The sequence below is a fragment of the Cyanistes caeruleus genome, chromosome 2 (assembly GCF_971803275.1).
Source record: "Cyanistes caeruleus chromosome 2, bCyaCae1.hap1.1, whole genome shotgun sequence".
In the NCBI taxonomy this organism is placed as follows: Eukaryota; Metazoa; Chordata; class Aves; order Passeriformes; family Paridae; genus Cyanistes; species Cyanistes caeruleus.
In genome coordinates this window covers 39,076,685-39,104,235 of record NC_141702.1, presented here as the reverse complement: position 1 = coordinate 39,104,235, position 27,551 = coordinate 39,076,685, and the positions used below count along the sequence as shown (strand labels likewise).

The following is a 27,551-nucleotide window of genomic DNA, read 5'->3' as shown; positions in this document are numbered from 1 at the left end:
GGACGACCAGGGAATCAGGTCCAACCAGCACGTTGTGCCAGGGGAAGCTTAGACTGGGTATCATGAAAAATTTATTCATGGAGAGGGTTGTTATGCATTAGAACAGGCTTCCTGGGGAAGTGGTAGAGTCAGTCTCTGGAGGTATTTGAAAGACATGCAAATGTGGCATTTAGAGACACGATTTAGAGTTGGACTTGGCAGTGCTGGGTTCATGGCTGCACTTGATGATCCTAGAGGTTTTCCAACCTACACAGTTCTATGAATCTATTACATACAGGAGTGTTTCCATTTGCTCAGAGAAATTGTGCAACTGTAATTTGGGTCAAAGATGACGTATTCAGCTCACAGTGTACTTGGTAACCAAAAGAGTGTGCTGCCATAATGCTACAGCAGACTAAAGCAGAACGCCACCATGTGTTAACTTGAAACATATGAGCACTTGCAAAGCAATATTAAAAGTTAAAAAGTGGAAATAATTTGTGGTATATTCGTACTTTCTTCTTTGGAAAAGAGCAAACAAAGTGGAACTTCTCTGAGGGATTGTGGTGGTTTCTTAGCCACTTCCAATCAAAGTAAGTTTTTTATTCAATAGCAGTTGATAAGACAGAGATCAACTCTGGCTAAATTTCCCTACTTATTCTTGCATTTATGCTAGTTTGACTAGTTCCATTTTTCACTTCCAACATCTCTTCAATCAATTTTTATGCCATACATTCCTCTGTGCTTTGTTTTCTGCTGCATTGTGAACTATGCAGTGAAAATACATTATAATACAAAAGATGGAGAAAGCAGCCAAAGGAAGCAGCCAAGGCAATAATACAGAAAATCGATATTAAGCCAGCTGTTATGTTTGACTTCCTCATGTAGAAAGCCCTTACTTAGGCTTAGTTGGGAGCAATGAGTTTGGGGTTCTGGGCATATGTGTTTTTCCATGACATCTCAAATCCTTCCACTTATTATTCCTAATTATTATTCCTTATTATTATTCCTTATTATTCCCTGATAATTCCCTAAATAGCCCTTCAACACTCCAATCTTATTCTTACTGTAAAAAGCCCTAATCAGTAACAGAGGCATCTCTGCCTCCTGGGAAACACAGAGGCAAACTCCTATTTTGGTGCTGACCACCCCTTGAAATGTGTGTTTTGATCTTGCTGTTCTCCAATCCAGTCATCTTGCAGGCTTTCAATATTTGGGAACACACAGCCATGCCAGGCCTGCTTATGGAAAGGGAAAGAAAAACCATGTCTTAGAACAAGATAAATAATACCAGTCACTTGACAGTCACTTCTACCTATCGTAAGCACAAACCCCTGTCCCCAGGAGACAAGGCTTACATTAATCATCCCACATTATGCAGCCATTGGATACAAAGATGATGAAAGTTGTGCCCTTTGCGAGGTTGTTATTGACAAGTTTCACTGTGCCTCTGTGATGAACAGCTCTTATTTTTCTTGCCTCCCACACGTTTCTAGGCACACAAAACAATATTTAGCCTTTGCGTTATGTCACAGATTCAACAATGATTCTCTGTTAATTAGACACTATTAATATTTATTAGAATGCCCCTTTTTATTGGGTTTGGATATCTTTGCTTAAGTATGCCTTATGCAACAATTATTGATGTTGTCTTCAAACCACCTATAATTCAGTTTCTTTCCTCTCTGTGCTTACATAAAATACTATAAGCGTCTTCTTTAGGTAAACAGAAAAATGTGCAAAATGCATCATTAGCTGGGACATAAAAAAATGAAATGTTCCTGCAGAGTAACTAGTTTTGATTATGCCTGCTTTTCCCCCACATTTTTCAATCTATTTTCAGCTCTTTTCTCATAGGCACGAGGGATTTTACACTGTAATAGCTTCTTCACTATCCTCAAAGGAAATAAAACTGATAGCAGACTTTTCTATTAAGCAAGCAGCGAAGTCAGTGTGCTGACAAGATGTTAATTTTTTTTTAAGTTTCCTCATTTCTTTTTTCTAATGCTACTTCATTGAAGATAATTGGCCTTGTAGTTTTAAACTCAGATTTACTGTCGTTTGTTTTCTCCATTAAAAATATTTGTAAATTCATCCATTGATACTTCAAACATTTATGCAATTTTCACATAGGATTATTATACACTTAGGTTTTATTCATTTGTAAAGGATATGCTGTATTACTTCTTCAAAGTATTGCCAAATCATTCAATTATGTCCTTAAATGTAGCTTTTTCTCATTTTGGAAGAAAGCCAGTTTCCCACCCTTTGCTCTCCCTCACTGTCCCTGCCCTCTAATTCCAGTGGTCATGAAAAGACATTTTCTTTCTTGACTGCTTCAACATTGAGTGCTCCTCTTTTGTTAAAAAAGTCAAGCATTTCCTACTAAAACTTAAACTGACATTTTTATTATACTGCTGATTCTGCTGAGTGAGAAGACCTTAGACAAAGGGCGCTGTTATAAGGGAACGATTCACAGGAGGCTCTGCGCTTCTCAGGAATGGGAAAAGCTTTACCTAGTGACAACTAAGGGCAGCAAAACAGAACAAAACTGAATGCTGTAACAGCTCCTCAGATTTCCCAAGCTGAAAGACCGGTTACAGGCTGCAGCATTGACCCTTTAAAGGTAGGAGATAATGAAGATGAGGGCCCAGAGAGATTATGTGATATTTCCTCTGTTTTTAAGATTATGTCATTAAAAAATATACAGAACAAGGAAGACTGAAAATGTCATAACTGCAGAAGATACATTATGCAGTTCTGATAGAAAGAAGACCACCAAGACTTTAATGAGGATGAAAGGATTTGTGCTTTTGCTAATAATTTAAAAGTTAGAAATCACTATTTTACTTAATTCAATAGCCAAATATACCCTCCACCTCGAGCTAATTTGGCTGCTCATTTAGGATTTAAAAGAAACAATTCTCCACCTGTCATTTGGCTTTAAATAGGGCAAGAGGAGATTGTTTTTATAATTCATGAATTTTGAACACCTTTAGTCATATAGATTTATGTGCTGTTGCAAGGACCTCAAGGATAAAAACTCATGGAGTCAAATACAATCCCTGATTTGGACATTTCCCTCTGGCTCTGCTTTCTTCAGCCACTCTAACATTTTCCTCATGCTCATGAGCAGGACACAAGAATTTACAACTTTCAGTACACCTGCTGCGTGAAGAAGATAATCCCTATACCAGAGCATAAACAGATTTCTTTGAAAATATTTGAAGAGGCAATATTTATTAAATTTTCTGAAGCAATGAAAATAGTTGGGATTCCTGAATTTGGAAGGTCTTTTGAGGCCAATGACTGGACTCCATACACTGCAGGTACCCACAGATTTGGTGTGGAGTATTTAGCTAACCAAACTCTCCGCATACCAAGAGAACAGATTTAATTTTAAACTGTCTGTAGTCCATATCTACAGATATGAAAGAGGGGTATCTAAGCAGAAATCATATGTAATCCTATCACCTGAAAGTGACCACTTCCATGTTTTCTTAAAGATGAACAACCCACTTTTAGCATAAAACTAATTCAAGTTCTCCCTTTGAAAAAGAGAAATAAGGAATACATGCAAAGCAAGGCAGCTAGCAATCATTCATTTTTAAATATTTCAAATAAATGTCATCTCATTCATGTCTGGGGGGAAAAGAATGGGATTATCATCCAGGTTACGATCCTGTTCTCAGAAGTGGAAAGGGCATAGGGAAAGTGATTTTCCTTGTAGGTTGAGGCAGCCTGATTGATGCTGCCATAAATGTCATGGATTTGGACATGACCACTTTTGCTGCCAGTCACACCAGTCCTTTTTTTGTTTTTAGCAAAGTTCAGCTCAGTCTTTTCAAGTATTTAATGTGACTATCTTCATAAGGAGGCTTTGGATGGAATTTGGGGGAAATTTTCACCTCGATAATTCAAACACCAGGCTACACAAACCATGCATTTTGTACCTGCCTTAGTAAATCACCAGTCCCACAGAACTTATATTAAAATCTTTAATTTTTACAGGTATGCTTCCTTTTCTTGCTAATTTTAATGGAAATTTCTATTTCTCTAACTGGAAATACATTAAGAAATATTTTTGTAATGCAACCATTGTGTTTTGAACAATTTTTCTGCAGTGGTTGTTGCAGTCTTCAACATTTCTTTTTCCTTCTCTGTCTTTGCTCAGCATAAAATGGTTTTATTTAATTTTTCTGTCTTTAACTATATCCTTTAAGACCCTCCTCTGCATGAACATTTTCACTTTGATACCTGCTGCTGTTATTTCTAATCTTTAAAGAAAGCTTTATTTGCTACATCTTAAGACAACGTGGGAAAATCATTAAATCACCCACTCTGAATGATAGGTTCACTGTAATTTCTTTCTATAGATAAAAATATTTAATCATAAAGAGACAAATCCTCATGGACATAAAGTTATCATTCATTAACAAAGTTAATTTCAAAGATTTCTTTCAATCTTGTTAAAAACTACAAAATCTGACCCAAAACCTCATAAGGCTGGGTTCACAGGGAAAGGCTCCCTCCTTGAGGAAATTGCAATGCAGGCATGTTCATAATCATTCAACTAGGAGCTGAAGAGTCCAGGGTTAACTACAGAGATCTGAAAAGTTACATCTTAAATTAGCTTTTATTCAGTACTTGAATATTGAATCCTGTGACTTGAAAAAAAGCAAAGCTAACATATATTTACTCCCCCAAATCTCAGATAAAGAGTAAGAAAATGTTAATTCTTTTAAACACTGAAACTCTATTTACTCTTCTTCTGTATCAATCAATGGAGGTTAAATGTCTTTAGGAAAACAGCACGTGTCAACAGCAGAGTAAGTTTTCTCCACTGCAAAGGAACTCGTTAAGAAACTGGCTTGGGTTTTTTTAAATAACGTCATTTGTATAGATAATAAAGTTCTAAATGTGGAGCAAAAAAATAAATTCTTAATCATTAGTGAAATCACCCAGAAAGATGATGTCTCACATTTAGTATCACAGCAAGAGCTTTTTATACTGCCTCCAAAAATATAGGCTGAACTGTGTTTAATTACTTTCTTAAATAAATAAAAATGATTGGTGCTGTAAAGAGATAGTAAGAATCAAAACCAGAACAAATTTGAAGTGCCAATAAAAAATAGATTATGCTGACCAAACTGAAGCAATTTTCTAAAATTAGCATTAAAAATCTAATGATATGCATGCAGTTTCACATTATTTAAAATAAATATGTGTATAATCAGCATAATTTAGTTTCATTTAACATCACTACGAATCTATATAAAGAAAACCTACTTTTTTAAATCCAATTTACTCATCTTGACACAGTCATAAAAATAAAAAATTATTCATCTTGACACAGTCATAAAAATAAAGTTCATTTCCAGGGACTCAAATTTATTGCTTTTACCAAGAACTGGGAAGTTCTGGAGAATGGACTGATACACTACAGGGGCCATAATAGACAGAAATCAAATTACATTGAACACAACACTTGAGGTCTTTTAAACATCTTTTCTAAACGAGTATGGAAAATGCCAATGGTGGAATATTTTGGGATGAGGTTTCTTTTATTTGGGGGGAAAAATTTCCTTAATTAGACTTCCTTAACAAGAAAAGAGTTTCGAAAACAATTTTATTCAGCAGGCGTGAGCAGTGTATGTTCAGGATTTCACAGAGGACAGGTGTCACAGAACTCCCTTAATTTCCTTTGAAAACAGGGTTTGTTCTGCGGTTTCTGTGAAGAAGGAGATCTATTTTTCCAGACCTTCCAAGACTATTTTGGAAGACTTCCACGGTGTTAGTGTAGTACTGTGAGGTTAAAATGTTTCCCTTTATCCTTGTGGTAATTTCCCTGTGACAGTTCCCCAGCTGATGAGAGTTTGCAGAAGAGCCTGGAGGGTACCAGGGAGCTGCGCTGGCTGCTGGAGCCCAGCATTTCCAGCTTCACAGCAGCAGGGAGTAGCAAATCCTTAGAACACTTAAGGATTGCTTATTTCTCTGGATGCTCCAACACATCTGTGATGCTGTGACCTTTCACAAGGCAACTGGGTCATACAGAGCAGTGGGAGTGGTGATGTGAAGGTGTTCCTGGAGGCCTGGTACCTGTTCTAGGTTTGTGAGGCTCCCTAAATGGAAGACTACTAATCTGAAACAACAGGAAGAGCACGAAGCAAAATAACATTTCCTTTAATACTACATGCCAGAGTCTATAGGGAAATTATGTTAACTGCAAACCTCAGCTAGCAATCCAGGTGATAAAACTTTCCAAAATATACATCCAAACTGAATGTTCTCTGAAATCTGTGCTCCAGTATTAGTCTTCTCAGTCTCATCCAGTGACATAAGAGCTGCCTCTTAATGGTGGCAAACCAATGCTCAAAATTCTTAAAGGACTTTCTCAGCCTTGTACCAAAAGAAATCTATCTAGAAATAAATATTTATCCACATAGGACAAGAGGACTTTGATCCCTAAGTCATGTAGAAAATACATTGTGATCTACAAAGTAGTTAAGTATTCCATTAAATAAATTGAATTGAGGGTTCCAATTTCCAAAATCCATTCGCCAAAAACAAAAACAAAAAAAAAAGGAAAAACATCTGTGAACTAGACCCCTTTTTAATGGGACTGTAAGAAAGAAAAACCAAACAGCCAACCAAAATCAAACACAGTGTGACCTAAAATTCAATAACCTAAAGCAAGCCAAAATCTTTCCTGAAAATTTTAGAATCAAAATGCTGTATTTCATAAGGCCATTAAATCACTGATATTATAATTCTTTAGAATACCATGGTCTAGAATGTAGTCAGGAGTTAAAATTCAAAATGAAAATTATTATTGTTTGTGAGTATTACCAAGGAAAACGCATTAATTTCTAAAACTATAAAGTAAATAATATATTTAATCTGTTACAGAACAATGTTGATAATACATGAAGAAAATCCAGATGCTTGTGGAGTTACCAGTTCCTAAAACATAAAAAATACATAAAGCTAAAATTCAGATACAATCTTTTGTGATTGATGATAAAAGAAATTACTTAGCAAACATGAAGTGTAAGTGATAGAATTACTACTACGTTTTTTCTTTGGCAAAACTCAAACAAGAACCTCTCGTGTGGAGGTGGTTAATCATCAGATACAGAAGATATTAAACAATGCCTTCTCTGTCCATATGGAGGGCTCAGAATGAATGTTGGCAGCACACAGCCAAGGACCTGAGTATTTTCTGAGGGAAAGTGATAGAGGAATGGTTTCCAAGATGTGGCATGTGCTTGTGGTGCAGCAGACCTTCAGCTCTTCATACAACTGATTTAGCTCTCAAAACTGCAGTAGAAAAGTGTACACCCCTAGTATTCTGCTCCCCACCCAGATATTTTTGCTACAGTCACACCTTTCTCCCACTGTTTTCCTGAGGTATTATTTAAACCTGCATTCACTCATGCTTATAAAACCTTCAGCAATTTCTGCTAGAGAAAATAGAAAACACAGATGAAAATACTTGACCATCTTGGAACATACAGTAGAATAGGTGAGATGAATGAAGCAGTAATATATAAAGAGCAAGACCTAATGAGCAAGTAAAATATGCAGAAAATCAAAGGCCTAATGTAAAGCATTATGTTTATCAGAAAAAGCAGCTGCTCTGGGAAAGCTGCAGCTCATGGCATCAAATCATAATGAGTCATCATCACCAATTCCCCACGCCCTACCCCATAACCAAAAAACACAGTCTAACAAAGGTTCAAGTATAAGGCTTCTCTTCAGTTTCGAAGAAAAACGAAGAGTCACAGGGACTACTACTTTGTGAAAGACTATAATCATAGCATTAGATATTTCCATGTGGATTACTCACCCTGATTTAAATTCCTATTGGCGAGTAGGCACACTGATGTCAATAGTACTACCTGCTTAAGTATATGATCATGCAAGTATGGGAGATAAATTTGGATTAGGATTCACCAAAGTTAAGATAGTTCAAATTATATATCAAAAATATAATTTCTTAAAATGTTGCCTATGAAAACTAGTCCGTGTAGAAGTGGACTGATTTTATTCCTACTCTCCTTCTTTTGCTTAAAAGAAGTAAAATGTCTATAAGCCTAAAAATTGTCTTCATTTCTGCACAATTTCATAGTTCTGAAAAGGGTCAAGAAAAATAAAATTACTAAAAAATTTGTCAAATTACATAGAGTATGTGCAAAGTAGAAAAAAATTACACCTCATTTTGTAAGCACGGTTTTATCCAGCTTCAGTGGAGTCACTCAAACTCATTATCACTCTCCAGGCTTCACCTGAATTACCCCAGTAGTATAGATTTCTTTTACAGAACTGAAAAAAGAGCTCAAAAATGGTAGCTCAAACCATATGAGACTATGAGGTGTGCCCAAAAATTATGTGAATCAAAAAGAAAGACCCATTAATGCTTTTAAAACATACTTTACTTTTTTGATTTGGTTCCATTTGTTTGGGTTTTTTTCTTATGGCATGGCTTTTGAATATATTGTCTACATTCATGATATCTAGAAAGTAAGGATTCAGAAACACATCATACTTCATCATCCTCTGGTTACAGAGATGATTACCTTGATTAACTTCTACCTATCCTCATCCTGTCACTTTAAAGTTATAATTTCTCTGATTCAGATGTTCAATTTCTCACATTACTAGATGCTCATAATTTGTTTCAGGCTAAAACATCTAGTGTAACCTAAATACTTTAAATAGTATCTGTTTGCTAACAGAACTGAGAAGACAATAATATGTTTAGCAGCTGGAAAGGATTTTGCATAAAAAGTATACTATCTGTATATTTCTAGTGTTCTCTCTTTTTTTCTCTCTTCCCCCCCCCCATCTAATGGCATTTGAGATTTTCATGCAATGCTATAATTTTCTAAGTTGGAGCATTAAGAGGAAAAAAATCATAGCATATATCACAGAATAATGAGATAAAGTATCATCAGCCCTTTCATGTGCCCATGAGTGGTAGGAAACTATGCAGTGAATTTTTAGGGTAGACCAAATGTAAAGATATTGCTGCTATAAAACCAGTTTTGTTACTCTTAAATCAGAAGCCTGATAAGAAACCAATGTGTATGTGAAAGAATTAAAGTCAACTTTCTGTTCCAAGAAGACAAAGCTGGATCTCAAACCTGCTGCTTCCATCCTTTCCTCCTGGTGCAAAGGAAGCTTAGGGAAGTAGAAGAAGTTCAAATGCTCATACTGAGACAGCTCTCAGGGAGGAGCAGCAGTAATTCCCTCAGAGCAGGTCAGCTCCCAGCTCATCTCTGCTGAGAATGACAGTCAGAAAATTAGCTGAGCCCTGTGTTTATTGGTTTAGGATTTCCTTACACAGAGATTGTGATTTCCCAACCTAGAAATACTTTTAGGTGAAACAACACAATTATACTTCTGACAAAGAGTAATAAACCAAAATGGAGACCAGTCTCTATTCTAATGTAAAGATATTTTTCTCAGCAAACACAAATTTGATTTTATCCAGTCAAAATACTATTTCAAAACCCTATGTAGCACTAATACTAGTTCTAACTAGTTCTAACTTAAATGACATCTATTCTGCTGGTAAAATGATAATAACTGTACAGAAAGCCAGATTTGCTTCTCAGGCTTTCAGAAAAATTGCAATTTTATCCTCCATAGTCTTGCAGTTCTAAAAGAAGTATTGATACATCATAAAAAGCTTTACAAAATCTTATTTGGAAGGGCACTGTGAGCATTTATTGAAAAATTTAGGTTGTGTATCCTTTTGGTTTAGAAGTAATTAGTGACATGCACTTGTCTACTAGCATTCAGCTTGAATTAAGGTTATTATTAAATTTATTATTATTATTAAAATTAAGGGATGTTATGTAATTTAGTTAAGTTGAATTACTCCTCCAGAACTGAATATCATGATGTTCTCACTTTTTTTCTGCTTAACATGTTCTTTGATATAGATGTGCATACATGTAGAAATTGGAGGGAGAAGGAATGATTGCAATGTTTCTCAGGAGAGTGTGTACTCAGTAGCAGCAAAAGGCTTCTATGAGAGGTCTCTAAGATGTCTCTGAAGGTTTGTGATGGTCTGTCCAAAACCAAGTTAGAAAATGAAGGAATGTGGTAATCTGGAAGAAACTTGCTAAATATGTGGGCTTTTCTAATCTGTTTGCTAGTAAAAAAATTCATATGAATTTTTGTATTCTGCCAGTGAATTAGGCTGGTTTCAGCAGTGTTTCTTTGCTCAGTGTGCAGGGCTGCATGAACACAGCTGTGCTGCTCCACAATGGCTTCTGAGCTGGCAGCTTAAATATCTGTGTGCCACAGTCATCCGCTTTCCCGACTGCAGGGGTAGCACAGCAAGCTCACCTGGCTCCCTTCCTACCCTCTACACATAACCCACATCAGCCACACTGGAAATGGGAGGTCTTGTAGAAATATAATTGACAGTCTTAAATAATGCTGTCATATTTTAAAGAGAAGTCTCCATGGTACATATTCTCCATGGTACATATTCCCCATGGTACTCACTGAAGCCCCTCTGTAGTGCTATATAGAATCTCTCCCTTACAGAGGGAGAGGCTCTAAGAGAAAGATCCAGAAAGTGCAGTGAATTGCTCTCTTGGGATGGCTTTCTCTCTCCTAACTACAGAAGAACTCTTGAAGGTTAGCTGACTTCTTGGTCTAAAGTTACTGGAGGGAAAACACATGGGTGCATTTTAAACCCCTCCAGGCTCATAACTTCGGGTCAATTATATATAATATTACAAGTAAGATCGTGACTCTGAGTGATAAAATACTGCTAGAAAAGATGGGAAGGTACAGAAGATGAGAAAGAAGGGTGCAGATTACTTGCAACAAAAAGGAGAAAAAAAATGGGAATTAAAATAAACTTAAAATTTAGGTGGCTTCACATGGAAGGTTAGGCTGTCTTTCAAATTAATTAAATACTTAGCTGTCAGAGGCACACCTCTATCTCAACTCATTGACTTTAAAGAAAACTCAAGGATTTCGAAATGCAAATATTTAAAGTTGGCTTTCCCACACATATTATGTGCACCCAATCCATAGGTGAGGATTTGGCTATAGCAGGAAACAAAAACCATTCTGGCATATGTGTGCTTCAGAAAGAAAAGATAGACTTTGCAGAACTCACAGACAGACATAAACCCAAGAATAATTTGAAATATTAATATATTGTGGAATAGATATATTCTAGTCACTGGACTGTAAGTCCAGGAAGAGCACAAGTCAAAATTGGTCTATCCAAGAGTTGCACGATACTCATCCAAAAAGAATTACACACATAACAATGAAGCTACACATTATAATCAGAAAAATAACATTTTCCAACCTGTTAAAACTTAAACAGATTTTATTTATTTATTTATTTTTATTTTACTTTTGGCATGAAAACACATTGCTTTTGGTTAGAGGAGGTTGTAGAAGGCTAATAGGTGAAGGTAGCTTACTGCCTGCCTACCACCAACAGATTGCAGATACTTTTTCAGACCTTGAAAATATAAATATCTGGGAAATTCTAATGCTCTTGTCAACTTAATCCTGCTTCATAAAGGTTTCATTCTAAACAGGGAATAATAAATGTCAAGAGTTTCCATTTTCCATATGAGGGAAGATTTACCACAAACATTAGAATTTTCTCTTGAATCATATCTATGATTTGAACATTGTTCAAGGAGCATTAGGAAGTATGAATGCCTAGCTGAACTTGAATAAATTATTTTTTTTAAAGACATCTGCAAATTAGTTTAATGCTACAGAAACCTGCGTAAAATAAAATGTAAAAGCTATACTAGATTAAGTTGAATGATCAAGTTAATTCAGAGATGCTTTCAAGGACACAGACCCATGAAGACTTAAAAGTCTTCAATAAGAAGAGCAACTGGAAATACAAGACTAGTAAAGATCTTTTTGAGTAAATAGTCTGTCAAAATTGACTATTTATGGGAAGTGATATTATCTTTCATCTGAAGGCTAATTCCCTGAATTAAAAAATTTTTCTACTCCTTTGAACATTAATTTATTTTATGCTTTTGCAACTTGAATACCTTCTGCCAATAAATGGAGACAAAGTTGTGAAGTAATGACAGAAAGCTGTATTATCACTCACTACACTGCATCTCCTCGGTGAGAAAGAGCTTTAGTTCCCCAAATTGGATACTAAGATCTTGCTCTAAAATGTTAGATTTATGAAATGTTTGCTTTATTAGCACCTTCCTGTATTTCTAAGTATTGTTTTTTGATGCCCTAAAATGGACTACCAACTCTGTCAAGCTGCCACTTTGCACGGTACCAAGTTGAGCATTCATTCAGACACCACCACCACTTCCCAGCCTCCACACAACTGCAGCACAGTTCAAGCTCATGGTGGTCACACACCACCTCTCTCTAGCCCTGACCCTGCCAAGGCTCTTGGACCCCAAACATGTTTTCAAGAGGTAGCAGTCTCACAGTGTCACCCCACAGAGAGAACCACTGTGTTTACTTGAGAACACGCTTACCAGAGCATTTGCCACATGCATGGGGAAAAAAAAATATGAAAAAGAAAAATAAATAGAAGCAAGACTTTCTGAAACTGCAGAAAATTAAATTCCCTCTCGGGAAACTGACAAGCCCACTTCATCTGATCTACAGAGAGCATAAGACTTAAGATTATCTGCCTCCCAGGAGGTTCCCATTAACCAGAAAGCATTTGTTATTTGACAAGACAACTTTTTAATTTTCCCCTCTTGGAACTACTCAGTTTGCTTTTAAATATTTATTCAGCCAAATAGCAAGTAATTCACTCCACAGACCAATGTTACTCTGCTCTTCTGTGAAGAAAGGGGGTCAGGTTTAAGTTCCTGCTCCATTAGCTATTTAATCAATTATCCAAATTGGCAAGGTTTCCAGGGGAGAAAGTCACTAACTTCATCCCAAAATAACCATTCAGTGAGTAGCTAGGGCAGATTTCTGACCTGAAAGTGCCTATGAGTGAAATTTTTTCTTAACTCAGGAGTGTGTTTCTGTGTTTAAAAGGTCATCCACCTCAGTGGTAAGTGCTCTAATTACTGGATATTTGGGCATCAATTATCAGCATGTTCTAATAATTTTGGAGAAAAGGCCTTGGATTGGTCTTATGTTTATTTTCAGGGGATACTAGAGACCACCCCAGTGCTGAAAGGAGATACCTTAAAAGTGTGCGTTTTATATGTATTACTGTCCCGCTATGTTTTCTCAAAGCCATTCTTTCTTCTGCTTGATGATTTCTCTGGTTGTCCCTCTTAGCCATCTATGTCCTGTGCTTTGTGCAGGAAGCCTCACTCAGGGTAGAGAAAGTCTTTATAAACAAACTATCTGTCAGATATTGAAACGCTAGATGGTTGCATCCAAAAAAGTGTTAAGGTGCTAAAAGCAGACCAATTCACTACTTCACTTTTGGCGTCTTCTCCCCATGTTGGAGTGTATGAGGTGGATGGGCATCCTTCAGGAAGGTAGGAAGTACAGACTGGGTAGGGGGAAACCCAGAGAACTATGTAATGTCATGGCACTGAAAAGGAACTTTGATACAGAGGAGAGTGTTAATCACAAAGTCTGTTTTAAATTTTACCCAGACAGAAGTTAAGCACCCTGTACAAGATTAAAAAGAGATGCATCTATCTCTTCAGACTTCAGATTTTGTTAGCAAAGTAAACTTATTTTTAGAAACTGGAAGGGGGTGGGGAAAAGAAATGGAATAATTTTTTCTTTAAAAATAAAAGGATAAGAGATGTGCTGGTGTTCTCCTACTAGTATCGTGATTAGATTTGCTAGCCAAAATATTGATTGTCTGAGCTCAATTCTGCTGATTCCCTGCTGTAGCTGTGGCACTGCAACCTACTACTCCCAGAGATTGTATTGAGATAAAACATTGGCCACACCTGCAGGAACCATGATCAGAATGAGAGAAATAAGTATTTATTTGCCCATACAATAGTGGTGAATGACTCTTTAGCCTAGCGTCTGACACAGCTGCCCAAGGAATGAGTAACTAATTGCAGTACTTGGTCCATGAGTCAGAACAATGACATATTTACAATTCTCAGACTTGTTCACTCTTCAGAAGACTTAGGGTTCTTCGGGGGACGGAAGCAAATAAAAATTTCAAGGCTAAGGACTGAGTTAGGAATGTGCAATTTCAGGACAAGGTGGTGGGGTTTGCTGTTGGGAACCAAGGAGACTGCAGTTTGACTCGGACACGGCATTGGTTTGCAGAGAATCCCAATTGCCATACCTTGGTTAGGTTTGGAAGCAGCCTTGGTGTGTATGGATTAGATTTCTCTGGAAGCAAAGTAAACGGGAAGCTCTGATTACAGCCTGTACCAAATGTACTGTAACCTGCAGTGGGGACAAAAGGATCTGAACTAATTAGTCCTTCGAATAGCCTCAAACTACTTTCAGGGTAATTACATTTTGTCTGGGAAAACAAACTGGATCTAGTTTGTAGTAAAAACACATTGATCATGCTTTAATATAAGGACCTCCACAGCAGATGCTTTGATCTACTGCTCTGTTCGTATTGTGCTGAATTTGTTGCTAATACAAACAAAAACATCCAAGTCACACTTTCTGCTGCCTAAAAACCTTTACAGAGATATAAATCTCTATGTAGATTTTGCCCACATTCATCACAGATAATTTTTAGTGAAAGCTTCAAATTTCTCCCATTTTTTTTTCTCCCTAGGGCAAATAAAATAGCTTTTCAATAATTAAGTAAGAAGGAATAATTTGCGAAATGATACAAAGGACAAGATGGAAATTAAAAAGTGAAATAAAACAAATATGAGGAAAAACTGCAGGAAGAAAGTTCCAAAGAAGTTAAGGAAATGTTAAGTAATGACTAAGAAACAAACTAGAAAGGAAAACAGGTGGTAATGAATTAGGAGGAAAATATTATTTTGAAACAATTGTTTGTAGAAAGCTTAAAAAAATATACATATATACATAGATAATTTTGTATACATTCAAATGTATACATACCAGTAGATAGCTATTTGGACTGATCAGAGACTATCTTCTCAAGTATATACTAGCTTTTACTCATTGCTGGTGAAATAGCCTATGATTTCCACACATTATCTCCCCTTCATGGCATCAAAATTGTTGCCCATATTTTGTGGAAACTCTGTGCTAAACTAATTCATTACTATACGAGGAGGCATGGCTGGAGCTGGGGATTGGAAATTTAGAGCCTTGGCTTCCATTTGTAGCTGTGCTTCTCTGACCTCCGGAGAAGAATAATTCTGGAGTTCCTTTTTTCTACTTACCTGAAAACCACATATAATCCATAACTATTATACAGCATTAAGCACTGACAAAGACAGGGTACAAACATCAAAATTGCTTATTCTATAACAACCCACTGAAAGGAACAAATATCTGCATAGTAACATCAACAAAAAGAATTACAAATAAGGCCAATCCAAAAAAGTTCAAGAAAAATAAATCACTTAATAAATCCACCACAGAAAATTGCTGTATTGGGAAAAAAAAACCAAAAACAACACAAAAAAACCCCAAACTGATGAGTTTCAGGGAAGAGGATTTTAAGCAGGTAGGTTACCTGAGGAGATCAACTATTGCAAACCAGGAAGAACAGAAGTATATATTTGTGTTCATGTATATATATATATATATATATATATATATACTTTTATATATCTGCATATTCCTTTCTAAGTGTGTGTATATATATATATATATATATATACATATGTGCATATATATACACTAAAGAATTATATATATGCATATATTTGTATGTACATACACACACACACACACACACACACACACATATATATATATATATATATATATATATATATATATATATATATATCTCCAGACTAGTTATATGATCAAGACACAGTGATTCTATTCATCAGATTAAACTACAGCTGTTATACACTTTAAGACAGAAAGCTGCAGGTTTTCCCAGTTACTTCTAGCAGGACATGATATAATTCCTGTAGATCTACAGGTGCATGAATTTTTTTTTCTGGGAAGAATGAAAGACAACTTGGTATTTTTACACACACACACAAGAAAAACCCCTTGGAATTATGCAAATTTCAAGAAAAATTGTTTTAAAAGAGATATATTTGTAAGATTTCACTTCTGTAATACCTTTCCGCTGCAGTGTCTTTTCCATTATAAAGAAGTAACAAATTGGTTTGGTTTTATCATAAGCAATCTTTAAATTTATCTACCACTAAATTGACCTAAAACAGAATTACTGACTGAAAAAAGGTCCACTTCTTAAACATTCAATTTATGTTTTTGTTCTTTTGGAGAACTGGTTAAACTGCAAAATTTCCATAAATAAAATCATGTTTTCAAATGGCTGAGTGCTTCATTGATAACTTAACAGACTCTACTTCTGTCCTTTTGTTGAATTGAGTTGATTCATTCATACTGTAGTTTTCACCTACACACATATAGCAGCCATCTTCCTATTTATTTCATTGATTGCAGGAAATGAAATTATTTTCAAGCTCATGCTGGATTTTATCGAGTGTGTAAAAATTCTCAGCCTTGAGTTTCATAGCAGTGTTGCTGTGTTTCACTCCAGTGCAAGCAGTTTGGGGTTCCTTCCCATTGAATATTGGTACCACTTGCCATGCAAGGCTTAAATGTCTATTGTCTGGAAAGATCTATAAACCAGATGTAATTATTGTTGTTATTTCTTTTTTTTGCTTATGATTGCTTTAAAAATACTGATGCTCTCATCTCTTTGCACTTGCCTTCCCTAGGATGTCTGTGGAAAGGAGACTTTCCATCTCAATGGGGCCTTAAGGAAATACACTTCTAACTATACTCATTTTAACTGCCAAAATATTTAAAATGCCATTTTAAATTTTCTCATCACTTTTCTGGTATATATTCTTCAGTTTGAATCTCAGATACTGCCAGCTTGCTGCAGGTGGGCATGCAGGCCAGTGGTGGAGGTCCAGTAGGTCAGGAAGATATGTACACAGTATTGAGGCCCAGTGAGGTCAAACAATTGGGAATTCTGTCTGTGCTCCCCAGGAAGCTCTGCTGGGGAGGCAGCTGGTCGTTCCTTTGCTCACCAGGCATGCTGCCCAGAAAGGGTGGCTGGTAAGCATCTGTAAGGAAGCCATGGACACCATCCAAGCAGTGAAGTTCAATCCCTTCCCTGGTCTCCCACATTCCAACTCTAATACCAGTCCTCATACTGAATGTAGGACATCAGCTGTCTCAGCATAGCTGGTTGAGGTGAATGTTGTTTGTGGCAAACATTCTCACTGGAAAGTCTCCTAATTATTGCAAGCTCTAGAATTAGCAAGCTTGTTATGTTCTCCAAAGCCATTTGTTGGATACTACTGCATTTTCTTTCTCCATTCTTGTAAATGAGGTTGCTTAAAAACTCTTTTTTAAGTCTGGTAGTTGCAAGAAACTAATTAGCATTTGTGTCAGACCAATCTTATTTCATTATGCTTAAACATTGGCCTTTAAACTACGGGTATTTAGAACTGCTGAATAACAGTCTTAAGCAGCTAGTTTATTAAAATCTTCTATTGCCAGCTTAAATAAATCATAAAATCAGTATTGCCTAGGTTGATAGCCTTGGCTGATAAATTTTATTCCAAACATAACATATAGGCAATAATTTGATTGCTTTCGAAGTGTAGTTGGGTGTCCTCTCATTCCATTTAAATGCAATACTCGGCAGTAGTGGCTGTAAAATATTTCCCATTTCAAATTCTAAATTGCAAAACTTTATGTTTTTCTGTTTTTCATCTTAAATTAGTGGTCTTCTATTACTGACCCATACTTATGCCAATTCTAATTTCAAAGCATTCCAAATATTTCCACTGAAAAAATAATGTTGATGGAGAATTCCAGATCAATTTCTACCAAAAGTTCTACCCTCTCCCTCTAAGACAACACTTTCACTGCTTTGCCAAACAGCAAGGACTCAATTCTCAATAAGGACTCAATAAATTCGAAGCACTTGTCACATGAGTAACTTGATGTACACAATCAGTTTATTTATTGGACTACACACACTCCCTGTGCTCTGCATCTACACTAATCATTTTAGGGTTGATGCCTTCATTCACCATAACCTTCATTTTAAGGAAGGTGTTCCTTCCCTCTTTTAAGCCACAGAAGAAACTTTATTAAAATCCTATCCTGATAGAATATGAGTTCCACTCATTTTGCTTCCCAAAATCGAAATAATTTTGCTGGGTTTAGTTTGAAAGAAAAACCACAAAAAAAGAAATATTTAAATTGTTTTTGATATGCTAGTACGTGTATTATAATACACATACCATACCTTTTATTCTATCGAAAACATTTTGGTGAAGAAACTGTTTTCTTTAGGACTTCTGTGTCTTTTATTTCAAAAGGAGATATTTGAAATTTGAAATGTTGTGCTGATGAACAGAGAAAACTGGTTTTGTTGCTTTGTGAGTCTGCCTCACCCTGTGGTGTCTGGCATGGTCTCCTTGCCACCTGCGTCCATCTGTCCTTGGTTAGTAATCTGCTCTGGGTACTGCTGCTGGTACCTGACTTCACAAGATGTGGTGATTCATTTGAAGAAAGTCTTTGAATATACAGGGAGTTAATGCTGCTTAATTTTAAAAATAAAGACTCTTTACGAATTGCTCCTCTCCCCCAGTATTCCATATTTTAAAAAGTCCATACTCATTACCTCAATGAGAAAAAAAAAATTGAAGGAAGCATATATTTTATATTATTGTGACCTTCAAAGTTTATACTTTATGGATCCCTGCCTCTCACCTCTATTCTAACACTGGAATGGGAAAACAGGCTTTTCTGCAATTTCAGCTCTAACAAACTATTTCAGTTTGAAATTCCTGTAGTAGCTGTCCTGGATAAACTAAGAGGAAGAAGACATCCATAGAAAAGACAATAGACCTATGAACAGATGGATTATTATTTAAATATTAATTTTCAGCGTTGGTGGCTTTCCTTAATTCAGTAGCATTATTTACATAGTAGTTTTGGAGTGTAGCATAAAATGATTACAATAGTTTTAAGCTGATTTTTTTTCCCAGAAGAGTGCTAGGCTTAAATTAGACAAAATAAGCCACTTTACATAAAAATCCATGATAAATAACAGATGTTTATTTAGTCTAGACTTGCTTTTACATTTATGTATTTATTTGATCTTTTAGTGGCAGATATGGGGGAAAAACCCAACATTCCAAACATTAGTATTAGAATGTTTGAATTTAGCTAGGTATGGGAGTGTTTGGTTAAATGATTTTCTACTGACACATCAAAAATGCAGAATTATGTGGTAAATAAATACATATCTATGAAGTTGTTCACTCACAGATTATATATGTATTCCAGAATCAAATATCTGGAATTTACAGTCTCTCTACAAAATAAAAACAAAACAAAACAGAACAAAGCAAAAATCTTTGAAAACACCTTTTAGAACAAAATAAAATTATTTGTGTGTTGTTAATTCATTTCTCTCTGCCCCAGTTTCTGAAATACAAATAAGTATTTCCAGTAAGATATCCTTGAAGAACTAAATGTCTCAAGGGACTGGTAATCACATTTTTGGAGCCTTTCACCTCTAGTTCACTGATTCAAATACAGCCAACATGCAGTAGTGACGGAAAATCATTGAGATTTGAAAGCTGGTTTGTGGCCTGTGTGAAATGAACTGATATTTCACTCCATTTCTTAGAGGATCCTGAGCAGGCACTTGGCACTTCTGAGAGCACTGATGCTGAGCTGATGCTGAGCTCCTTGCAGGATCCACTCAGGTCCCCAGGGAGTCACAACCAGGACTGGTTGCTTTGAAGAAGACAGAGATTGTCTGATTCAGAGATTTAGGTTATCAACTAAAATCCCATTCCAGACAAATTTCCTCAGTACACTGATCACTTGAAGCAAATCGGTCCTTAGCCACCTGGAAGATCTCAGTGGGCAAACATTTTCTCCATGTCAAGAAGCCAGTCAAACCAGGCTGAAATGGCAGACCATTCTGGGGTCACCACACTGCATTGTTGCTTCCTGTGCTCCACAAAGGCTGGATGAAAACAGTTTCATTTTCCAATTCTGCAAATTTTGGTACTTCATTGGAATTAAATATACTTAATTTAGGAAGAAAAACAGCAGAAAAACGTTTATTTCTGCGGAAAGAAATTGTTATATTTTTTGAGGGCAAGGATGACTTTGTCTCTTTCTTTAGACAGAAGTTCATCCATAGTTAGGAACAGTTAATAAAATGTCCTTTGTTGAGATAATACCTACCATACTCTAGAAAATTTGTCTGACAATAATTTTTTTTCTCATCAGCCACAAATTATCTCCATTCTGTTTCCCAGTGAAGGCTTTCCATTATCTCTTAAACTATTGCATCTCCTTTATGTTCAGGAATTATCTTCACAAAGCGTACATATGTTTTTATGAAAATAATGTAGTTTTTTTCTGAAGATTTAATATGTTGTATTAGGAGTTTCCTCAGAGGAAAGAAAGAAAAGTCTATCTTCATTAACCACTAAAATATAAAGTGAGGAAATTAAAACATTTGGATGTCATGTCAGCTGTATACATTGTCTTCTATGATGTCACATTTGATTTTCTTTTCTTATGACTTTGACAGCATCATATTAAAAATTTGATTGTACTATGACAGTACAGGCTTTGAATTATTCAGCTCATGAGTGCAGTCTTGCAGGAAGACTGTTTTGTATTTCTTGCCATTACTGTAAAGCTGACATTTAAAAAAAATGTGAAAAGAAAGGGAAAATGGTTACTAATAACTAATTAATAACTTGAGCTTGGCAAAGGTAACACCGCTTTAATAGAATATCACACACATTAAAACCAGACTAACTATAACATACCACGTTTTTCAAAAGTCACTTGAAACATTATTCTCAGGTTGACATTTTGGCCCTGAAAAATAGATAGCAAGCCTCCAACACATTTTTGGTGAAGTCAGGACTTCCTTCTAACTGAAGAAAGCCCATACATTTCTAATCTGATTTCAGTAACAATCACTCTGAATTCTTGTGGTACTTAGTTGAATTATCCATCTCCTGTCTTAGCATACACTCATGCTATTAATGTTTACGGAATGATTACTCCCATAAGGGAGTCAAACAGTTAATGTTGGAGTCTCTTGGGCAATTTTTGCAAGTCTTTCAGGATTTATACTGTGCTTTTTTCCCATGATGACTTGTTTTTTCCAGGTTCCTTTTTTTGTTTCTTTTTGTTTTTACCTCTGTCTGGTGTTAAATATGTGCAATCTGTTGGTTCATTTGCATCAAATAACTTTATTTGTAACCTTTTTCAGAGTGTCCAAATTTATCTTTTCTTCATAACGACTTAAGGTTATTTTTAAATCACTAATGATATTTTTAATCACTAAAGATAGAAACATCTACCTTCCATCTTGATTAAATTAATCTAGTCCTTTCATATCAGACCCTTATAACAAATAACGCCATTTCAAGAAACATGTTATTCCCACTCCCTAATATGAAATTTTAGTGGTACCAGATATGAAAATATCATTCAAAGTCAAACCTTTTTCCAAAAAACACGACAATTATTTGGTGACAATAAAGCTGCCCCTAGGAAAAACATGTATTATTCTTTCTCAGAAGAATTATCTCAGCTCAGCTATCTGGGCAGGTAAGAATTGTAGGCCTGACTACTGCTTAGAAGGGTAAAGTGTGGAAAATTCCATACGAGATACAAAATAAACCCTTCCAGCTATAATAAAGGGGGAAAATACAAATGATCTTTTCATGCCCCCATTCCTCAAAAACAGATAGCAGGGTTGTCTTTGATTCTGCTCACAGCAGTGCCTGAGGAGAATCTCATACTGATTTAGCTGGGATCAGAATCATGGCCAAAGTTATACTAAGAAATGTGCTTGCATTCCCTCAGAAATACCTGATGTTTATTCAAGAGTTTTATATGTCATTAAATATATGTATTTTGCTGTTCTTCATCTATCTTCCAGCATCTCTAAATTCCAACTCGAAGATAAGAGTGCCTGTTTCCATTATAAGCAGTGAAAATTAGTTACGGATCACTTACACTACATTATTTTAGTTCACTTATTTAACCTGAATCTAGCCTGTTTCTACACATGAATCACCCTGGGACAGCGTTTTTTTTCATCCTTAAATAAACATTTACACTTTTCTGTTGCTTTCCTGCTGATAAGCCAAACATTTAAAAATGTACAATTGGAAACAAGGTATCACAATTCAATAACAGTTCATTCTACAATATCAACATCAGTCTTCAAATATTCTGGCAGAAATAAAAATGCAGGAGCTGCCAGGACAAAATCCTCTGTCCTTATCATTTACTGCTCAATCTCTACCCAAACAAACTCTGGTCGAAGACAACAAATGGTGTCTACAAAAGTGCAGAGTAAAAATGTCAGAGTAGTATAGCCCACTACCAATTTTATGTGTTTTTTTAACATCCATCCTCCTCGATGGTTTCAGGGTTTAAACACCGTGTTCAAAAAACTGACTAAACTGAAATCAGAATCAGAGTGTTTCCCTTAGAACTATATGTGTTTTGACTGAAAATAGGCTGACCATTAGAGGTGATAGAGAAACTTCCATAATAACCTTTAAATCTTATTATTTCAAACTGCCACCAGCTGTGGCAGGTAAGATGTACTGAAACCAGTCAAATGAGTCTCATAGAGATTCCTCTCAGTATTACAAGGAGAAAAATATCATCCTGTGACTTGTACAGAAAAGCAAAATATACAGAATCACGAGATTTTGCAAATGATGTGCTTGACTTATATGTAAGATCACTTGAATCCCTTTACCCAGTGTAACACAGGACTAAGAAATCCTCTGGAAGTAAGAAACATCACTATGAAAAAGTATCAGTGAAACACATGAAAAAGCACAAGCCACAATCAAGGAAAAATTCCAACAAAATTTAGCAAAAAGCAGGAAGTAGGTGTGGGGGAAAAGACATTTTTCCCCATCCTCCTCCAGTCATTAGCGTTATCACAGCACCAGCTTCTGGAGAAGGGAGTGAAGACTGAGTGTGAATCTTATATTTGTACTTGTCTATTTGGCAAAGAGGCAAGAGGCTGCTTTATTTATATTTATATTATTTTTTCTTTTCTTTTTTTTCTTTTTTTTTTTTCCTTTTAAATTAAGGCAGTTTCCAGGTCTTTAACATTGCCCTGTGCCAGGGATAAAAAAATAAAAGGAGCAAGGGAGCGCTGCTGCCATAACAACCCTTCTACAGGGAACTATTGGGATACAGATAGTTACTATACTAGCTACCACCAGCCGTGTGCATCATGACACATAAAAACCAGAAAACCCTTTTCAGAGACAGCATCCCGTCGTTTGCACTCGCGGCTCTGGACAGCGAAAGCAGAGCAAGCACAGACTTCTAGCCCCCGCCCCCCAGCCACTTTATTTATTTAATTATGTCGGTGGAGGGAGTATTAGAAAAGTCCATTTGAGCGCCGAGCCCTGCCCGAAGCCGCCCCCGATCCCCGCGGGAAGGGCCGCGCTCCGCGTCACCCGGCGGCTCCGGGAGGGCACCGGGACCCTCCGCCGCCTCCTTCCGGGGCTGCTCCGGGGAAGCCGCCAGCTCTGCCGGGCTGGGTCCTTCCTCCCCACCTCCAAATGGTCCCTTGCAAAAGTTAAAGCGCTGCCCCCTCACCGAGCCGCCCCGGGCGCCCGGGGGTGCTGCGCGGGGGACTCGGGGGTCTCCTGGGCCAGGGGGGGAGCGGCGCTGTCGGGGTGTCCGTGAGCGCTTGTGCGAGATCCCCGTGGGAACGGGCAGCGGTGCCCGGGAGGGGCAGCAGGGCGGGAGCCCCTTCCCTCGCACCCCGGCGGAGCCGCGGGGACATCCCTGCTGCCCCGCGGACCTTCCTCGGGGGCGGAGGGGCGGGAGAGCGGGCCAGGACCCCCCGTTCCCCTCCGTTCCCCCGGGCGGGGGCAGGGGGGCGGCGCGGAGCCTCCCCCGCGGCCCCCCGCTCTCCTAGCGCTCGTCCCCGGGGCCGCTCCGGGATGGCAGGCGCGGGAGCGGGAATGGGGGGAGACGCAGGGCAGGTGCTTTTCGGGGCGAGGGCGCAGGGCCCGGTGACTCACCCGTCCGAGGCGGGGGCTGCGGATGGCGCGGCGGCGGCGCTGCCCCCGGTGCGCGGGGGGCTGCGGGGCAGGAGCAGCAGCGGGCGCGGGAGCAGTGGCGAGCGGCGGGGCCCGGGCTGCTCCTGGGCGCGCTCTCGCTGCCCATCCCCGGCGCTGCCGCCGTCGCCGCCGCCGGAGGAGGATGCGAGGGAGAGTCAGCCCCGGGCGCGGGCACGCGCAGCGGCGGAGCAGGGAGGGGGGGGACCGGGAGCGGCGCGGGGGCGCGCAGCGCAGGGGGAGCAGCTGGGAAGCACGGGCGCTCGCTCTGGCAGCCCTCTGTCCTTCGGCGCTTCCATCCCTCCGTCCCTCATCCTTTATTTTCTCATCCTTCTACCCGTTCTCCCTCCATCCCTCAACCTTGCATCCCGCATTCTTCCATCCATCCGTCCCTCAGCCCTCCATCCCTCTTCCCGTTATCCTTCATCCCTCATCCATCCATCCCGCCATTCCTCAGCCCCTCCGCTCCCCCGGCCGCGGAGGCGCAGTCCCCCCGCGGTTCCCATCCCCGCGCTCCCCGCCACAGGGTGTCCCCGGAGCTACCCGGGGCCACGGCAGGCGTCATGCTGCCCCCGCGGGGCATTCACACCATTCTCCCTTCCCTCTTCTCCCCCCTCCCCCTGCCCCCGGGAAGGGCGACCTGCTCCTCTGAAGGGCAGGAGGTCCCCAGTCCCGTTCCCTCACTCCCCCCACAATTCGTGAAGAAAACGCACTGCTAGAGCTTCCCTATGCTGCTCTTTCTTTTATTATTTTTGTTTGTTTGTTTTTTTGGGGTGTTTTTTTTGTGGGGTTTTTTTTTTTTTTTATCCCCACACGGCAGGAGGGATAAAAACGGTTCTGTGGTAGGGAGAAAAGGGGGTAAACAAGAGGAAAACATAGAATACAATAATTACTGAGTGTATGAGGAACAAACCATACACTGGATTAGTTCTTAAAAGCAGTCTTTCAAGCCTGCTCCTGAAACCTACAGGGTTTCTTGGATGTTTATTTAGGATCAAGAGTAATACTGATCATTAAAAATAAAAGAAAATACAGCTCAAAGTACATTGTGTAAAGAGGAGACCTATGAATCAAGTGAGTCAAATAAACAAGCACACCAAAAGCTGGCTATCAACTCTTTATCCTTGCCCTGTGCTGTCCCTGCATTATATAATGTTGATAAACTGCTGCAAGTACGTTTGGGGAAAAGATGCTGCAATGATGAGAACATACTGCTTTTTATTAGAGCACATTAGTATCCTTACCTGACAAGCAGTTGCTTCAGAGGTTCATTTGCACGTTTCTCATCAACCCTCCAAGTAAACAATTTACTAGACGTTCAGTGCAGACATATGATTCCCCGGTGCCACTGTCTCTGTCCTAGACGTTTCTGAATGGCTTGTGGATTAACTTACTGCGCTCTTCTGCTCTGCCTCGTACCAGGAGCCGTGCAGGTATCAACAGCTCCCACTTGTGAAGCCGGGAAAGAGAGAGATTGGGTAGATTTCCACGTAGCTCCACAAACTGCTGATTTGCTGTAAGGGCTAGAGTCACTCCATAGAGTAGGTCTGGTCTTCTGGCAGGTTTATTCAGAAAGAGAGGCCTGACCCAAAATTCACTGTAGACAATACAAATATTTCTATAGCCACGATGGGAATTGGTTTAAACCGCTGTGAGCTTGCTGTTGGCGTGACGGTATTTCTGGGTGCAGCTATTCTAGTGAGAACTCCCTGGGAACAAGAAAAATTACTACCAGGGAACAGGAAAAGGTACTAAAATATGCATCTTTTCAATAAGATTATTGAGAGAAGGTTAGGGACCTGTGTCTTTTTCCCTGTAGCTGTTGGTAAAAAAACAGATGTACTAGAAGGCAGGTTACAGCCCCTGGGTAAAAGATGTCTTGTGTCACTGTAGGCTCAACCAAGCTACCAAATACAAAAAGAAAGGGGAGGGAAATTACAGGTCCAGCTCTGGGCATCACTAATGTCAGTAGGAGAAGAACTTAATGTTTCATTTTGAACCATTGCTGCCTGCAAAGAAACTTAACAAATTAATCTTTCAGTGATTTTTTCTTCTCTGGTCTCAGTCCTGGGGTTAGATCTAAGAACCCCTCTAACTTGCAGATTTTTGCTGTTTTGCCTTCGTTTGTCCCTCCCCCCCTCCTCTTTGCCTTCTCCAACACAGGATCTAGGCTATTAAGAGAAATAGATGTAGTCAGAGAAGGGAAATTGGGCAGTGGGAAAGATTTGGGCTCAGTATAGATAATGACATCATCTTATCTAGCATGAGTGGCAAAGAAATTTGCTTTTTTTTTAAAACATAGTTAATATAAGAGTTTAGTATATTTCATGTAGTTTTTAATACAGTTAATTTTTTTTTGTTTGTTTCTCACTTGCTCTCTAGTTGCTGATGAATGACTTCAGTGGGGACAATGTAATAGTAGCCTGGTAGTTAGAGTCATTCCTGAGAAATGAGAGACTGAATGTAAACATTTTTTTCACTGAGATTCAGAATAGGAAATGAACCGTTTTCTTCAGATGAATGGCTTTAGCTCTCCAATCTTTGACTACAAATTTAGTTTGCATTAAAGCAAGCTTGTATATGCCCACAGATTTTTTTTTTCACCCGAATGATTTTGTTGAAAATTGGTCAGTTCTTCAGGAAATTACAGGGCTTGTTTCAGATTCTTGCATTCTCTTTATATATTTGTGCAAGGATTTATGTTTATGTACAAGGATTTAGCTGTTTTTAAATTACAGCAGAATTTTGTTTATGAAGAATACAAATGTTAACCTTTACATTTCAAAGTCATTGTAGTGAACTGGTTTATTCTTAGATATGAGGTTTCATCTCTTCTATAAAACCTTTGTAATTGCAGTAAATACTTTTTTTTTCTCACTGAAGATAAAATGTAAGCCCTTTGTGATTATACTGTTGCTATATAAATTGCCTTTGCAGATGTTGGCTGCTGAGCTTGCCACCTTAGACTGGAAATACGCTCGTGCTGTCTTCTGTCTGAAGGTTCCAAAATATTTTCTGAGAGTGCAGTAATAGGTTTTATCCACATAATGGAAAATGTGGATATTAATAGATCTTTTAATCGTAAAAAAGCATGATACTGTCAGGGTCAAAAAAACCCCAGAACAATATTACAAAAATAAAACAAAAGAAACAGTTCCATTCTCAATCAGTTCCCCAACTGCAAAAACAGATATTTATCAAAATCATGTGAAAAAAAAGATTTCTTTTTTATCTAACATTATCTGAATATTTACAAGAGATTTTTTAAAGAAAGCATATTTAAGAGCTTACTGAAATTCTTACGTGCTGTACCTAAATGTATGCTCTTCCACTGATGTTGCTTCCATCATGTTAGTCCCATCAGTGTTTGCAAGGATTGGTAGGGCTCCTCTT

At 38.1% G+C, this 27,551-nt stretch overlaps 1 protein-coding gene across 4 annotated transcripts in view; it reads right to left on the bottom strand.

The window, feature by feature from the left end:
• The window catches only part of FUT9 (fucosyltransferase 9), a 105,942-nt gene extending 80,248 nt beyond the window's left edge, over positions 1–25,694 (bottom strand). The window contains exon 1 of one of the 4 annotated variants that reach the window (XM_086876563.1): positions 25,403–25,694. Coding sequence is in view for 1 of the 4 variants with exons in the window: in XM_086876561.1 (XP_086732687.1) it covers positions 24,123–24,267 (145 nt within the window). In the remaining 3 variants the exon portion in view is untranslated. Of the gene's footprint in view, positions 1–24,122; positions 24,298–25,402 lie in introns of those variants that run through there. The other 3 variants (XM_086876561.1, XM_086876564.1, XM_086876562.1) reach the window with 3 other exon arrangements.
• Positions 25,695–27,551: the final 1,857 nt, after the last annotated feature.